Source organism: Balaenoptera musculus, chromosome 20, assembly GCF_009873245.2.
Source record: "Balaenoptera musculus isolate JJ_BM4_2016_0621 chromosome 20, mBalMus1.pri.v3, whole genome shotgun sequence".
Classification (NCBI taxonomy): Eukaryota; Metazoa; Chordata; class Mammalia; order Artiodactyla; family Balaenopteridae; genus Balaenoptera; species Balaenoptera musculus.
This window is the reverse complement of record NC_045804.1, coordinates 24828842-24845916: the sequence shown is the minus strand read 5'-3', so window position 1 is coordinate 24845916 and position 17075 is coordinate 24828842. Positions and strand designations below refer to the sequence as shown.

General features: G+C 42.5%; 1 protein-coding gene across 2 annotated transcripts in view; it reads left to right on the top strand.

Moving 5' to 3' along the window:
- KAT7 (lysine acetyltransferase 7) overlaps window positions 1-12942 on the top strand; it is a 31611-nt gene extending 18669 nt beyond the window's left edge. For both annotated transcript variants that reach the window (XM_036836343.1, XM_036836344.1), the window contains 8 exons: window positions 1158-1268; window positions 2884-3075; window positions 5483-5572; window positions 5804-5944; window positions 7044-7137; window positions 9687-9833; window positions 10531-10637; window positions 11264-12942. In XM_036836343.1, coding sequence (XP_036692238.1) covers window positions 1158-1268; window positions 2884-3075; window positions 5483-5572; window positions 5804-5944; window positions 7044-7137; window positions 9687-9833; window positions 10531-10637; window positions 11264-11365 — 984 coding nt within the window. In that variant the 3' untranslated portion in view covers window positions 11366-12942. The remainder of the gene's footprint in view (window positions 1-1157; window positions 1269-2883; window positions 3076-5482; window positions 5573-5803; window positions 5945-7043; window positions 7138-9686; window positions 9834-10530; window positions 10638-11263) is intronic.
- Window positions 12943-17075: the final 4133 nt, after the last annotated feature.

The following is a 17075-nucleotide window of genomic DNA, read 5'->3' as shown; positions in this document are numbered from 1 at the left end:
TCCACTAGTTTGGGCTAGGTTATTTGGACTGAACCTTCCTGGTAAAAATGCTGGATAGGATTTTTTAAAGCTTTTTAAAAAAAATTCATGAAACTAGAAGAAATAACTTATACTTAAAACCCAAGTATTAGATAACAGCCCAAATTTAAAAAGATATCCATCAGATGGGGCCAGATTAAAGCGGAAGAAATTTTAATAGGGGTAAAGATGCTGGTGGGTGGTTTCTTCATATGATAATATATGAGCGAAGTCTACTGAGTTCTTCCTGGGATGAGCCATCTGCTCCTCTAAACAACCATTATCTTCTATTCTCTGGGTAGGAGGTGGAGTCTAGGACAGAGTGGGAAGGGCTAGAATCAAAGGTTAAAAGCCAAGTTTCCCGTGTGGAATTTCTTGTGAAAGGATATTTGTGTAGTGACTGCCATGGTAAGATTTGTTACTTATTTAAAACTGGATTATTTCTATGATTCTAATTTTCTCTGTCTGTTCTGTCCCTTGTTCTTGCTTAATATTGAGTAAAACATTTCTCAGAGGCCAGCCTTTTTTCCAGTGCACTTGGGCTGGAGTTCTAAAGTGGGAGCATTACGGTACCTTTGGTGGATCGTGTAGTGGTGGGTGCTGCAGCAGTTCAAGTGAAAGAGTTTACAAAAGACTGCTTAGTCCAACTGCCCCTTCCTACCTGCAGATTTTATTCAGTCTAAAATCTTAGACTCGAAGGCTTAGAGATTCTAGTTTTTATTTGGTTTTGTTTTTAAATGGGGAGTATCCACCAAGGTTCCTTCCAGATCTCAGGATTCTAGGAATTGGTAGTGCCTTTGGGTTTGTTATATTTTATTTCTTTGTATTGTCACGCCCATTTTCAGAGAAAGAAATGGAAGCATAGAGTTCCAAAGAATGAAACTCACTTTTGGAGAGATTATAAGAGCATTTCCTTTCCAGGTTCACTAGGGTGGGTAGTGGGTGTCTTCTGGAATTAACCTGTCTGATAAATAGTTTATTTTGTACTCAATCCCTAGTGCCTAGTATAATGCCTAGCAAATAGTAGGCACTAGATAAATAGCTTACGGTTGTTCTTGGCCCTCTGGTTGGCATCCATTGAAATGCAATAGATTAAGTTCTTAGAAGCAGAGAGTATCACGCTCTGGTTATTTTCCTAGGAACACAGGCAGACCTATGGGAACACTCGGGAGCCTCTTTTGGAAAACCTGACTAGCGAGTATGACTTGGATCTTTTCCGAAGAGCACAAGCCCGGGCATCAGAGGATCTGGTGAGTAGTAAAACCTCCAAGCTGAGGACCACTTGGGAGGGGCACTTGGAACTGCCAAGAAAAATGATGAGCAGTCAGTTTGATGGGTATTAAATATACCTTGCTGGTTGACTCTTTCCCCTTCCCCCAGCCATCCTTATTTGAGAAGTTCTTCCTTCCCATTCATATTTAAAATTAATTACCCCTCCTCCCTTCCCTTGTCCCTTAAAGTTTTTCCTCCCCACCTCAACTCCTGGAAGGACCTGTTTGGTGGAGGTGGTTAGCTGGGTAAAACAACAGGTATCCTTTGTGTCAGGTGGGTAATTTGCAATTCCGAGAACCTGTAGACTGGGAGATAACCCCTCTCTGTTGTCCTCTTAACCGAAACAGGAACTCCCCTTTGCAGGGTTGCCTCAGCCCTTCATTACAGCTATAAAAGAATAAAAAGAATGGTGAAAAGGAATAATGGACACAGTTGTTGTCAGATATTTTAGAATTATTCTTTGACACAGCCTAGTTTCATGTATTAAGATGGTTTCCTCTTCTGATTTTTATTTATAGTTACCATTTAGTTTTGATTCCCTAGGCAGAATTTTCAACAATTTTGCTTTAAGAAAATTGTGATTGAGGGGTCTTCCCTGGTGGTCTAGTGGTTAAGACTCTGTGCTTCCACTGCAGGGGGCATGGGTTTGATCCCTAGTCTGGGAACTAAGATTCCTCATGATGCACGGTGCGGCCAAAAAAAAGAAAGTTGTGATTGAGTTTACCTCGGATTTAATGAATTAAATGTCTTCAAGGAAATTTAGCTCGTAAAGTGAATTTCATCTTCCTCTTTAAAAAAATTATATTGAATACTTTATTTAAAAATTCTCGAATAGACTTGTTGGAAGTTATGTGGGAGGCAGGGTTTGATAGCTGCCCTTGGCTAGGCTGGGTTGCTGCTGCTGGTTTTCTCTATCCTACCCTGGAACAGAGCATTTCCTAGGCCAGCTTTTCACAACTCTTTAGCTGGTTATTCAGAATTATTTCTGTAGCCAACTCATAGCCGCTGAGTGGGCACAGGCATCCAAAAATATCTTCTACTTTCTAGCTTTAGATTCCAGAATTAAAGCATCATCCCTCTTTCAAAAATATTTTTTAAAGGACCTAAGTTGAGAAGATGGCTGCCATGGGTGTATGTCATGCAGATCCTCGCAGCTTTATAAAAGCTGCAGATATGTAAAGCACATTCTCGAGAATCTTTTGTTTAGTTTTAGAATGTTTCGTAAAGGTGTAGGGAGTATTTGTGATAGATTGCCTTTTATAATTCAGTTTGGTTCTGGCTGGTAAAAATAAAACTTTACCGAGGACTTGTTCTGATGTTCAGGAGATGAGGCCCAAAGTGTGGTAGGGAGCAGAGAAAAGCCACTATTGAGATCTGTGCTCTGGGCAGTGCAGATAGTACATTTTCTATAAGCTTCGTGGTTCTGGTTATCTGTGCTCCTGTAGTTCTCTTCAGTGCAAGTTTCTCATGAGATAGAAGCCAAATGTGATATTTTTTTTTCTCATAACCTAGCATGGTGGCGTGCACACAGCTTAAAACTACAGAAATGATCAATTCTAATCCTCCTTGGACTTAATTTCTTGTCTACAATAGGAGAAGTTAAGGCTGCAAGGCCAAATCACAGAGGGGAGCAACATGATTAAAACAATTGCTTTTGGTCGCTATGAGCTTGATACGTGGTACCATTCTCCCTATCCTGAGGAATATGCACGACTGGGACGTCTTTACATGTGTGAATTCTGTTTAAAATACATGAAGAGCCAAACAATACTCCGCCGACACATGGTAAGTTGTTTGGGGGTCCATGACCATGGTGGTGATAAGCTATGGGATCTCTAGATTTAGACATCTATCTAAGCACCTCTAAGTGGTCCACAGAAATGGGACGAAGGCACAGGAAATTGAGAGCCACATTTCAGAGTCGGGATATACAGCCTGTGGCAAGCCTGGGTGCCCCTAACCACATCCTGTCAAACTCATCTCCCTGTCTTTTTTCTTGCTGCCTGCTCTCGTCTGTTTCTCCCTTGGGATATGAATTACCTCTGCCCACAGCTTTTCTGTGTCTCAACTAGATGAAAATAAATGGACTTCATTAGGTAGACCTTCATTAGACAGAACTGGGACGCGACTAACCTTTTGTATCCCTAGCAGCTAGCATGGGCAGTTAATGCCCCATAAATGTGTGTTAAATGAACACTTGCTTAAGAAAGACAAATTAGGAAATTAACAGAATGGGTCCTTAGGTCAGCCTCTCCCTTGAGTTGCTTAGTGTTTTCTGGTTTCTGAATGGTCTTATTCCTGTGAAAATAGGAATAAACACTTGAATCTGATTTTATTGTTGACAAATGTGCTCACTAGGTATTTTGCAGTTTTAAGCCATTTTTCTTTCCCTAGTTATGGAATGAAAAGTCTTGTCTTAAAGGGAATTTCTGCCATGGAGCAGGGTTGGGGAAGGGTCAGAGGTGGAGATTAGTCTGTCAGGCAGGGAAACCTATCTTTTTGCTTATTTCCATAGTCACAGTATAACTGTGGCTCTTAGGCCTTTTAGGGTGTCTCTTTTCCCTTCCCCTTCCGTCTTTATTTCCCAGGATTTCCACATGCTGAGAATCTATAACCCAGACTTCCTATGATTTCTGTCATAACACTCTTCTCCCCAGTTTGGTGATAACTGCTTTTTTGTGTTCCCAACTCTGGAGTATGTAGTGGCCCAGAACTGCCACTGCTAATTAAGCCCTCTAGACTCCAGCCCACTAGACTGGGTGGGGAAGGATGTGGGGAGGGGGGAGGGGGAGGGAGGGCAGGTGGGGGATGAGTGAGGACTGGACTCCATGATTGAAGACCATGGAGATAACCTAATTTAGGGTTTGCTATGTGAAAGACTGGTATTTTTATTGATATGAACTGCTTACTATTTATGCCCTTTTTCTTTTTGTTTCTGTTTATTTAGTGCCACTAACCAAGGAAGTAGCTAAAAGGCAAGAAATAGTAGTAGGGGGAGAAAACAAAGGGCCTAGATAAATCTGAGGATCAAGTAAACATTCTGAATATTTGAGGTTCTCTACTGTATTATATGAGTTATAAAAATTGAATTTCAGGAAATAAAAACCTATTTTAATTCACACCTCTGAAGATTCCTATTGCTTTAGGCATAATCACAGAAATGGGCTTTCTTTGGCCATTTGGCCAACAGTTTGGCTTCTGTTTCTGAACAGATAATTGTTGTTAGTTTGCTTATTGTTGGGAAAAGCCAACATGAGTAAAGGTGTGGAGATAGGAACAGACTACAGGTGGAGCTTTCTTGAAACAAGACCAGTTACTGAATATGTGGCCTTACATGTGACAAATTGGGGCATGATTCTTGAGTTGACCAAGAGTCACAATAAAATTTAATAAAAAGTATTCCATATACATATGCCTTTTAAATGATATTTTAAAAAGTATTTTACATAAAACCTTTTAAAAATTCACCTATTTACAGCAGTGGCTTCCCGGCTGCATTAAATCTATTAGCAATTGAGGGTGAGGAAAGGAGTACTTTGTGCCCCCTTGTGGCCAGGTCAGTGTCCGTTGTCCTGTCTTCCTCCCCCCTCCGCTCCTCCTGCTTCCTGCTGCTCAACTCAGGCTTCCTTGCCGTTTTTTTTTTTTTTTTAAGCCACAGAAGGACATGCTCCTATTTCATTATAGTATAACAGAGTGAACACTTGGAGAGGGGGGCATGGTTTTTATCACTGGGTCTGTTTTCTAATCTGAAAAAAAGAAGACCATAATGGTTTAGGTGGTAATGAGAAGTTTCTGGTAAAGGTGAGAGTACCTTAGCAACTCTCAGCTGCTGGAAATAAGCTGCTTAAGAATTTCCTGTTGGCACAAGGCATTTTATAATAAGCTAGGGTATTTTTTTTTATTTATCTTGCTTTTACGTGGTAGATTTTAATCTCCTGGGTTGGAACAGTGCCAGAATATAATCCAGAAAACCTGTTCCAAACTGCTATAAAAATACCATAAATATATTGCAGTGACTTTAGAAGCCTTTATTTGTTTCACTAAAAAGAAAATCTGTTTTGCTGTATGTTCTCAAGTTTGTCCAACTGTCCATCTCAGCTAACTAAATTTGACCTGTGATTCCTTTTCCCTTTTGAGCAGCAGTCTTACTGGGAAGGTTTGTTTCTCTGATGTGAATTCCATTCTCTTGCAGGCTAAGTGTGTGTGGAAACACCCACCCGGAGATGAGATATATCGCAAAGGTTCAATCTCTGTGTTTGAAGTGGATGGCAAGAAAAACAAGGTAAAAAGTGCTGACATCAGAAAAAGGGGTGATAGTGTTGTACATTCACAGGTTTCAGAAATTTGTTTTATCTCCATCTCACCTTGTAAAGAAGATAGAACTCTTCTATTGGCCAAAATACACAATTTCTGCTTCATTAACAATAATGGTATGATCTTTAAATTTTAGGCCTTTATCTGATAAGTATAAGAAACACTGACCCACACATAAACGTTGTTTCTCTACTTCCAGATCTACTGCCAAAACCTCTGCCTGTTGGCCAAGCTTTTTCTGGACCACAAGACATTATATTATGACGTGGAGCCCTTCCTGTTCTATGTTATGACAGAAGCAGACAACACTGGTTGTCACCTGATTGGATATTTTTCCAAGGTCAGCAGGATCTGGAGATTAAGAAGCTGATGACCAGAGCAGGGTGATTGATGTTGGCATATGGTGACTCAGATCACTGACGGAAAGAGGCAGTTCCCTGGGCAATGATGACAGCCCTTCTCTTAAAGGGTGGCGGGGGGTGGAGTGGAAATACACGTATCAAAGATTATTCAATGAAAATGTGCAATTCTTTATTAAAAGCTTCTGATTTATTCATTTCTAGACTTGTGGATTGAAGCTGCCCATTAATTACTGGCCAGGGCGCTGCCTACTAACCCACAAGCCCACATCTTGTAGTCAAGCCAACCAACTCTCCTGGCTTTGCTCTCCTCTGTGTTATTAGCTTAAAACCAGGAATACGTTCCTTTTGCCTGGTTTTCTAGCTGGGCTCCTTCAGTTGATAATGCCACTGTGCCTTTAAAGACTCAAGGCCAGATTTTGCTTATGACTTTTTAATATAACAACTTTATTGAAATATAATTCCCCTACCATACAATTCACTCATTTAAAGTGTATGGTGTAGTGGTTTTTAGCATATTCACAGAGTTGTGCAACCACCTGGCAGTCACCACAATCAGTTTTTGTTACCCTAATAAGAAACCCCATACCCATAAGTAGTCACTCCTCATTTCCACTGATTCCCTCCCAACCCCACTGTCTCTATAAGTTTGCCTGTTCTGGACATTTCACATAAATGGAATCGAGCAATATGTGATTTAATTGTGTTTTGACCCCTTTCCAGAATGGGGACTTACTGTTTGGATTCCCTCCCTTCTCCAGTAGGCAACAGTCTTTTGAAATACTGCTTTTAAAGAGGGCTGCTCTAGACTGACTCAGCGTTCTAAACCTTCTTGCCTTGCTCTGTGCCTGTAAGGAACCCATAGTCAGCCCCCTTAAGATGAGACTGGAAATCTTAGAGCTAGGGAAACCCTGGGATCATCATAAAGGGTGTGGATGTACCAGCTGTGAGCCTGACAGCCACTCCTCAGGACTAGTTAGCATATATTTTGCAAGCAACCTTGTTTTGTATCTGTGGGACTGCTGACACCTTTGGTTCCAGATTCTCATGACCCGCTCATCTGTTTGCTCTTGATTTTAGGAAAAGAATTCATTCCTCAACTACAATGTATCCTGTATCCTTACCATGCCTCAGTACATGAGACAGGGCTATGGCAAGATGCTCATTGATTTCAGTAAGTGAAACAGGAAAGTCATAAGTTCCACAAGCAGGGACCATGTGAATATTGTTGTTTGTCTTTTTGTCCTGTGATCTGTCTATACAGTTCCTGGCACGTAGTGGAATTACACTGGTATTAAGTGAATGAGTAAGTGGAAGAAATCTGAACATTGTCAGTTGGCCTGATACACATTGAACACTCAAATGAATACAGGACCCTGAGTTGGTACCTATCGGTGGGAGATACAGAGGATAGTAAAGTAAGCTCTTTAGGATTACCCCAGTTTGAGACTTATGAACAGCACATACATGCATAAGGCTTCAAATTTGTTCTTGGGTGTTAGGAATTTTAGTTTTGTAAGCTTTTGTCTAGAGGCAGTCGGCTTATTAATCATGGATTCTGTATTTGGGAATTTGCCTACTCGTTAAAATTTATTCGTAAGCCCAGAATCAACCAACATGCCCATGTCAGCCAAAAAAAAAAGTCACCATGCATTCCCAGATGAGGTTAAACAAGGTGCCTTGTTTCGGCTCTCTGTGTTTAAGCAGGTGTCCTTTTCATGGTCTATTAGTACCATGTCATTCATATTTTTGTGCCTTTTTTTTTAATCTTTATTTATGTGGCTGCACCAGGTCTTAGTTGTGTGGGATCTTTGTTGCCTCGTGCGAGATCTTCGTTGTGGTGTGCGGGACCTTTAGTTGCGGCATGCATGCGGGATCTAGTTCCCTGACCAGGAATCAAAACCTGGGCCCCCTGCATTGGGAGCGCGGAGTCTTAACCACTGGACCACCAGGGAAGTCCCCGTATTTTTGTGCTTTCCGTTACTGATTTTCTTTTCCTTTTTTTTTTTGGCCGCACCGCACAGCTTGTGGGATCTTAGTTCCCCGATAAGGGATTGAACCTGGGCCCTTGGCAGTGAAAGCGTGGAGTCCCAACTACTGGACCGCCAGGGAATTCACTGTTGCTGATTTTAAATGGTCCCTAAGCGTAGTGCTGAAGTACTGTCTAGGAAGGCTGTGATGTGCCTTACAGAGAAAGTGTGTTTTATAGATAGGTTTTATTCAGGCATACATTATTGTGCTGTTGGCTGTTAGTTCACTGTTAATGAATCAACGATATGTATTAAATAGGTATTTTTAAACAAAAGCACATAAAACGAGGCTATGTATTGATTGGTTGACAAAAATGTGACCAGCAGCCCACAGGAACCTAACCCTGTATCTCCCCTAAGAGCAGTGGTTCAATATTCGCTAATTCAGTGTTCACTGTGACTTTGTAGAATATAACTACTGTAAATAATGAGATTCAGCCGTGTTTTATTCGATATTCACTGTAACATGACATATTTTAGTCAAATTAGAATTCTTAGAAACAGCTTTATGATCCTTTTTTTTTTTAAGCCATCTGGTAAGAGGTGAATCAGGAAATGGCATAATCCACTAAGGGTGTGAGGGGATTGTATATCTTTGAATAGGTAACACCTATTTTATAAACTTAACTTTGTGGAAGTTTTCAAACATATACAAAAGTAGCATAATAGTATAATAAACTCCCCTGTAATGATTACCATTTTATGGCCAATCTTGTTTTACCTATAGTCCCACCCTCAACTATTTTGGCATCTCTAAAAGAATAAGGTCTGTTATACTTAAAAAATACCAAAAAACCAAAAAATTCCTTAATGTCATAAATTATACTATTCAAATTTTCCTTATTTTGTGATTTTGTTCTTTTAAAAAAAATTATTTTTACTCAAATCCAGATAGAACTGATATTGGGATTGATAGATGTAGCTTATAAATCACTTTTAGTCTAAAAGTTCCCACTCCATCTCTTTCTTTTTTTTCTTTGCTATTTATTTGTTGAAGAAAGCAGGTTAATTATCCAGTAGAGTTTCCTGGGGTATGAATCTTGCTGACTGCATCCCCATGGTGTTGAAAGTTAGACGTTTAGATGTTAAAACTAGCGACTTAGTGAAATTCAGATAGTATCCATCCCTGTCCCCCTCCCCGCCCCCCACCAATACTTCATAGGCAGTACTGAGATAACCCATTCTTAAAGTTCAAAAATTTGAAAAAGATTAATAGCTGTATAGTGAAATGGCTTCCCAATCTCTGTTCCCATCTACCCTGTTTTTTTGTTTTTGTTTTTGTTTTTGTTTTTGCTTTTTGGCTTTTTTTTTTTTTGGCTGCACCACTCGGCTTATGGGATCTTAGTTCCCCGACCAGGGATCGAACCCAGGCCCCAGGCAGTGAAAATGCTGAGTCCTAACCACTGGACTGCCAGGGAATTCCTTATCTACCGTGTTCTTAACACATACCTACAGATAACCGTTGATAAGTTTCTAGTGAAGCCTTCCAGAGTTTTTTTAATGTCTATTATAAGTAAATGTAAATACACATTCATCCCCTTTTGTTTGTACAAAGGCAGCCAACATAGTATTGCATTAAATGACTGAACCCTAATTGATATTGCAAAGCAGACTCTGCTCCTTAAATCTTTTTCCATGTTGGTACATTGTTCTTACTAGGGTGAGACACAGTATCTGTATTGTTCCCTGGCAGGTTATTTGCTTTCCAAAGTGGAAGAAAAAGTTGGCTCCCCAGAGCGTCCACTCTCAGATCTGGGGCTCATAAGCTACCGCAGTTACTGGAAAGAAGTGCTTCTTCGTTACCTGCATAATTTCCAAGGCAAAGAGATTTCTATCAAAGGTTGGTTTTTGACTCTTAGAAAATGGTTGTTCCTCAAGATGTTAGCTCCACTGAATATTCTGACTTTTCTATTTGGCCCTGTTCATGCTTTGTAACCTGCAAAGAAAATGCCCCATTCTGTGTTTCATCTGAATATGAGAGCAGAAGACCCACTAATGTGGACCACTCACTAAAGGTGCCGCAGGATTCCAGAGTGTTTGGCCCTTGGGACTGGTTATATGATTTGGTTTCTTGGACTGGTTATATGATTTGGTTTCTTACAGAGAAAATGTGTTTTATAGATAGGTTTTATTCAGGCATACGTTATTGCATCTCAAATCTCAGGTTGCTGACACTTTAATTCTCAACAAAAGTCAAGAAAGAAGAAAAACTTCAAGTCTTTTGGCACACACAGGAACTTCTGACATCCCTGAATATTTATGTGAGGATGGAAGAATTTAGTTTGGTCTGTCTTTGACCTTGATTTCTATAGGGGCCAAGTGGTTTCCTGCTGTAATATCCGTCTTCTGTAGTTATTTTAATTGGTCAAATGAATGCTTTGTAAATTTCTTCTGAACAGCTTGGGTCAAGTAGTGAAGATTCCAAACATTTGGAGTCTGCGTCTAGATTTCCTCCAAGGGAAAGGGGGGCCTTGGTGGGGCGGGGCGGGGGTGGTGTCTGCATTTTGGCCAAGTTCTCAGTAGCTCTTCTGTTTCAGAAATTAGCCAGGAGACAGCTGTGAATCCTGTGGACATTGTCAGCACTCTGCAAGCCCTTCAGATGCTCAAATATTGGAAAGGAAAACACCTAGTTTTGAAGAGACAGGTAAAGTTACTATCAGCCTCTTGCTCATTGCTTAATGTCCCTTGAGGCCTAGCAGAGCAAAGTGGGGCCTTCACACCTTACAGGTAACCTTCCCTTCGTAAAGGAGTCTGACTCTGCATCCTTTACTTGGTCTCATTGTTAGGCTTATCTTAAGCTCCTGTCTCAGATTTGAATGACAGACGTGTAAGCAGCTCCAGTTAAGCTTTATGTTGCACAGTCATACTTCTATCCTTTGATGATTTTCTTAGATCGGATGAAGAGTGCCTATCTGTGGAGGAGAATCTTCATAAACTCCAGGTCCTGTGGAAGTGGTTTTAAATTCCTTTAACAAATGCCATCTCAACTCATGCCAATTTAAAATTTTTTTAAGTTGACTCATAACGTTTAATGATGGAAGATGAATAATGATTTTCAGGTCTTACTGAGGGCATAGTAGGAAGAAATGGATTAGGTAGGAGAGCACTAGGTAAATCAAAAGATAATTTTTTTTAATATACCTGTCTCACACCTTAGTATATTATTAAATCTTTGGCCATTTCTTCTTTGCTAATAATCATTTTGGAATCCACTTATAAACATGTATAAGTTGAATGTATATAATAATTTTTCCCATTGTTCTCCCTCAGGACCTGATTGATGAGTGGATAGCCAAAGAGGCCAAAAGATCCAACTCCAATAAAACCATGGATCCAAGCTGTTTAAAATGGACCCCTCCCAAGGGCACTTAAAGTGACCGGTTACTCCGAGCCAGCGAACCCCAGCAGTAGGAATCCGTACCCTAGGGATCTGTCTGTCATTTCTGTTGCTCTTGTGATTGGCAAGTACAGTATCCTTTGGGAAGGCCGTCCCCCTCAGGACTGTCCTGGCTCCGACCTTCGTGTACACTGCAGACGCTGGTTCTGAGGAACTGTTGTTTCGGCCTCAGTGAGGTTGCCTGGATGGGATCTGTATTAGACTTGAGTGCAGATCCCTCGTAGCACTGACCCAAGGTGTTCTGTTTTGGTACTGTACCTGTCCAGTCACTGGTTCTCTCCTCTGGCCCCATGAGGTCGTGTCGTGTCCTCTAAACTTTGTAATAGTGCTTCTTGCCGCCCAGTCACCAGGCCACCAACTACGGTTACCGCCACCAGGACCTTCCCAGTTACTCCTTACCTGTGTTCTTGGAGGGGCAGGGAAGAGGTAACACTTCTGAGTGTGTGTGTGTGTGCTGGGAGGGGTCCCTTTCCTTTGGATTTCATCTCACTTTAAGTTTTTTCCTCCATTTTTACTGAAAGACCTGTTTTTGATCAGTATCAGGCTGACCAGAGCCAAATACTTTTGAAGACTCGCAGGGATTCGTCTTGGTTACAGCGCATTATCTGAATGAGATGGAGAAAAGAATTGAGAAGTGGTGATTCTGTATTTGGATTTGAGTTCACCTGTGGGCAGTGGGCAACGTCTTGGTGGAAGGGAATGGAATGCTACTTTTTGCCTCACCAGAAAGTGCCCAGTAGTAAACGTTTTCTTCTCTTTACTCCCTGCCCGTCTTTACGTTTGCAGGTGCCAAAATAATTTCCAGTTCTCCCTTTCATGCTGCATGTTAAATGGTTAATTATACTGCAGAAACCTTTTCACCAGTATCAGTCTGATATAGCATACCTATACTTCCACATAAGTTACACTGCTTTTGTCTGAACATCCTTGGAGAAGTGATTGAAAATGACTTCCGTGTCTCAGCCCATGACTCAGCAAGGCATAATGGCCACCCCTGCCAAGGTTTGCTTCCCTTTTCAACAGTGCCTCACCCTCCCTCTAAGACTGAAGTGCTTATGCCCTTCCAAGAACTCCTCCTCCATTTCCTTTTTGGGATTTACCACCATCTCCCCATTCTCTGGTCTCCTATTTTTGGTGTTGTTTAAGTGAAGGAAGAGATGCTCCCTCTAATTTCTCTCTAGCCCATTATAACCTGCTATCTTGGGGCAGCTTTTGATGTATGACATGTCACCCTTTCCAACTTGGTCTCCTACAACACCGCTGTCTTCATGTGGAACCCTCACCACAATCCCAACTCTGGTCATTTGTGCCTTTCTCTTGTCATCTTTGTACACTACTTATATTCACTGTGGGTTGGGGGGAGCTAATTTTAAGCATGTTCAGTGGCAGCTCCCTGCCAGTTTCAGTGTCACTGTTAAAATTTATCCAAAAGCAACTTCACTGGGGGTTTTCTTAAGGGGTAAAGGCCTTTTACAGAAGCTAATCCTTCCCCACATGTGGTAGAATGTGCTGTTCTATATCTACTCCTCAATAAAGCATGTTCTCTGCTCAAGCCTGTTTCACCCAGGAGCTCTCATTTGAGTACAGAATGGTGCCACTGACCTGCTGCTAATAGGTAATGCACTTGGGATTTATTTTCCTAGCAGTAAACTGACTGTTGAGGGATGTGGTTTGTGGCTGGGGAAGGTTGTTTCTTCCTCTGTGATGCAGGGTATCTATGGAGGGAGTGCTTACTCTGAGCTTGTTTAGTTGATGGGATAAACTCTCCCTGCCACACTCTGGTTCCAGATAATAGGTATGCATAGCAATAAGTAGTCTGTATTATCCATTCTTCCATTAAGTTCATTAAGTTCAAGGACAGAAAACCCAGCAGGAAGTTAGGATACGTGGGGTACAATTGATAGCTGTGGGAGGTGGGAAAAGGTGGGTCCCTTCTTGTCTCCAGGCTTATTTGCCAACAGTGAGCAGTGCCACCTCTAATCATTGTCTCTGTCAGGTTGAGATGATTTCTTAAAGGAGCTGCATTTTCCTGTAGCATTTACCTAGAGCAGGAAGAGGGTGGCCGGGCACTTGGCTAGATGGTGGAGAGGAGGAGGGTGGAAATTGTACTTGCTGGGGCGGTTTTGCCCGCTGTGGCCGGCGTGCTGAGAACTCCTCCTGGCAGACGAGCTAAGGGTCCTCCTCGCTAAGGTTAGACTCCAGTGTGTCACTTGACTGGGGGTGGGGGATGGGATGGAGAGAAGCTCAAGCTTATAAAAAGACCCTTCTTACACATCTTAGAAAGATGTGCGCCCACATCTCCCTGTTGTAGGTATTCGCATCAAAGGGAAATTCTGCTCCCTCTCACATTTTGAAAAACTTGAGGTAGGTAATGTGGACCACGAGCATGGGTGCTGAGAGGTCAGGGCACTTGAAGCTTTGTGCCCAGTGCGGATCCCAAGCCTCCACTGATTGCCACCCCCTTTCCCTCACCTAGAAATCAAAGGAAGATTTCTCTGGTTTAAATCCTTACAGGTATGGGAACAGACCGTTCACTTCCTTGGCTACTTTGAGTCAGCCTGTCCCCTCTGACTCCTTTTTACCTGCACAAAAGAAGCTCAGCTGCTTAGGCTCCTTCATTAGAAGAGCAAAAGTCTGGAGTCGTTCCTGGATCTAGCTCCTGAAACTCTCTAAATGGAAGCACCTACTCTATTTCTGGAGGGAGGCAGAGAGCCCTAGCACGTGCTGGTTGCTTCCTATCTGCTCAGCACTGTGCTGGGTGCCTTCACACTGCCTTGTTTGACCCTCACGTTAGCTCAGTGCCATGGAAATTCACACCGGTTTTGCAGAAGGAAACCTAGAGCACAGGGTGACGCAGGAAGCGTCAAAGACAAATATTTTGGTCTGTCCAGCTTGAGAACCTATATCATTTGCTTTCTTGGCTTTTTTGATACCTTAATGATTTATCATCTCCCTTCTAGTTAGATTTCCTTGCTTCAACTGTAGACCCCCATGCTTCTAGTGGCTTCCATTGCCAGAAAAATGACAACACTGGTGAAAACTTTAAGATGAAAGAATTGATTTTAGTTGCTCCTATAGGCAGCATTTGGAGGCCAGAGACCTAAACCAGGAAACAAAGATGTGCTTCATTCTGGCTCTGCTTCCGATTTAGGAATAAAGTGTTTAGCAAGCACTGTCTGTCCCTTTACTTACATGGTTTCCTTCAGTCCTTACCACGCCACCACTGTACGGTGAGTATTGTAGCCCTTTTCCACATGAGAAAATGTGAGGCTCAGAGGTCTTGCTGCTGGGTTATAGAAACAGAACGAGAGCCTTACTCCTCTGATTCCAAATCCCATGCTTCTGACAACGCTATTGTGAGTCATCTGATGCCTCTGTGCCTGCTTTCCCATTTCTCACAGGGGGAACAGTGAGTCATATTTAGTAACTTTTAAGAACATGGTGGGCCCTTTATAGGGAAGATGATGCTTTTGTCTGTCCTCAGCTTTGGTTTGTCCCTGTAGTTCTGGGCAGGTTGCCTCGCTGGGGTTAGGAATGGCCTCTAATGGAGTTCATGTGAAGCCAGTATAGAAAAATACCACAGCTTGCTTACAGCACACATTCCTTCTGGAATATGAAACCAATGAAAAGCAGCTTTTTGAATGTATATTAGTAACTGTAGTCCTAAACATGGCTGCCTTTTCCTCCTTTGAAGAGCAATTGATTTGCCAAACACTGAAGAAGTGTAGTTTGTATGAAAGGTGCTAGGATCAAGCAGTGTAGCTCTCAGTGATCCTTACCCTTTTTACTTTCCTTCTGACCTTTTGAGAATCTAATCAAAGCATCAAGTCTTTTTTAAAAAATGTACATAAATGCAAATATGCACACATTTGTCTACAGTTCAGGAAATTGAGCCTTTGAAGTCCGTTTCTGAACTGGGGTTAATAAATAAGAAGCCCTGGTTTGAGAAAGCTCCAGTGAAAAGGCAAGAACCCCACCTACCTGCCGTCACTCCCAGCCCACGACTAGTTCTTTGTGTAGGATGACAGGTCCCGTTAAGTGAGGTACAGTGATGGCAGAGGGAGAAGGCCTGGCTCACTGGCTCAGCGTTAGGATCCTCACAGGTGCACATATATACACAGTGCTATACAGGGTTTTGCATGTTCAGAGAATAAGGTGAAAACTCTTTTGCTAAATATATATGATGTATGCTAGGAATTCTAGAAACTACTTATTGCTATTCGTTGATATGGAATTGTAGAATTGGACCTCTGGGTTTGCTCCAGCACTTTCTGCTATAAACTTGTATGACTGTCTCTTCCAGACTGTCTCCTGCTGATGGGGGCAGTTTAATTGCCCACTTCCTTTGTGGTATCTTCAACAAAATGCCAATGAATGTCACTAAGAAGAAAAAAAAAAGACTGCCCAGTGGTGAAAAATGCCCCTTGCTGGAATATCAGTTTGTCTTTTCCGTCTTGTGCAATATGTGTAGATGCAGGTCATGGCTGCTACCATTTTGGGGTTTGGGGGGTTGTTTATTTGTGCCCAAGAGTGGAGAAAATAACCTGTGCAGTTGCACAACTTTGGCTCCATTGCTCCTCCCAGATGTTCTATGTGAGATGTAAACACCTTTATCCTTGACAAGTCATGTCCATTCCAAGAAGTCAGTCTTTCTCAACTGGGTATTTGTTTCTGGAAACCACTCGCCTTATGTTTAATCAGTTCCAAAGTTTTTAGGAACCTATACCCTTATCTCACACAAAAGGTGTGGTAGATCACCTCCGGAGATGGCCACCAACAATTTCTCCCATCTCTGGATGTATGTGCCGCTCCTTCCAGTAAGAGCTAATTTTCCTTTGGAGTGTGAGCTGGACTTTTTTTGGGGCAGGTGCTGGACCCTGGGAGGCCTGCTGTCAGGAGAAGGCTTGCATCGCCCCCTACTCCCATATTTCTGGACACGGGTAAGGTGTGAGAATGAGGAAGAGAGACGCCTCATGATGAACAGTCAGTCTTGAGATGGAGACTATTTCACTACAGGTCAAACAGAAGACTCTTACTGGTTGTGCAGACCGTCTGGCCTCTCAGGGCCTCTGCTGTCACTAAAACCTTCCCTGGCACCCAGATGAAGGGCCTGGCCTCTCCACCAATGCCTTCTTCCCCTCCTTTTAAACAGCCTAACCACCCCACCCCCAAAGAATCAGGCGCCCCCCAAGCCCCTAACCCATTTTCTTTTTGGAAAGAGAGACACAGAGAAGCTGAATGTTATGCAGCCCAGTGAATTAATGAATCGCCCTTTACCGCTGAACCCACACAACTCCCAGCCCAGTCTTTTGTTCACCTTTATGCTTATTACCTAGGTTTGGCCCCTAGGATTTCATTCTAGCTCTTTCTAAGCTTCCTGGGGTCCTTTGTGTCCCACCTGCCTATGAACCACTGGGGCAGGACAATGGTCTCCCCATCAGAAGTGGGGGGGCGGTGGCGGCTCCCTGAGGTGGGACCTGTTTCCTTCCTCTAGAGCTCTTCCCAGTGCTGGGAGCATGACTAGCTGCCTGTGTCCCCAAAGCAGAGCAGTCCATTGATGGGCCACCTCATACACAAGAATTGATGAAGGACCTGGGACCCAATTCTCCTTGAGGTTATGATGGTGGGTAGGGTGCGGGTGTCTGGCTTTCAGGCAGGGGCTGTCACCTTTACCTGTGTCCCAAG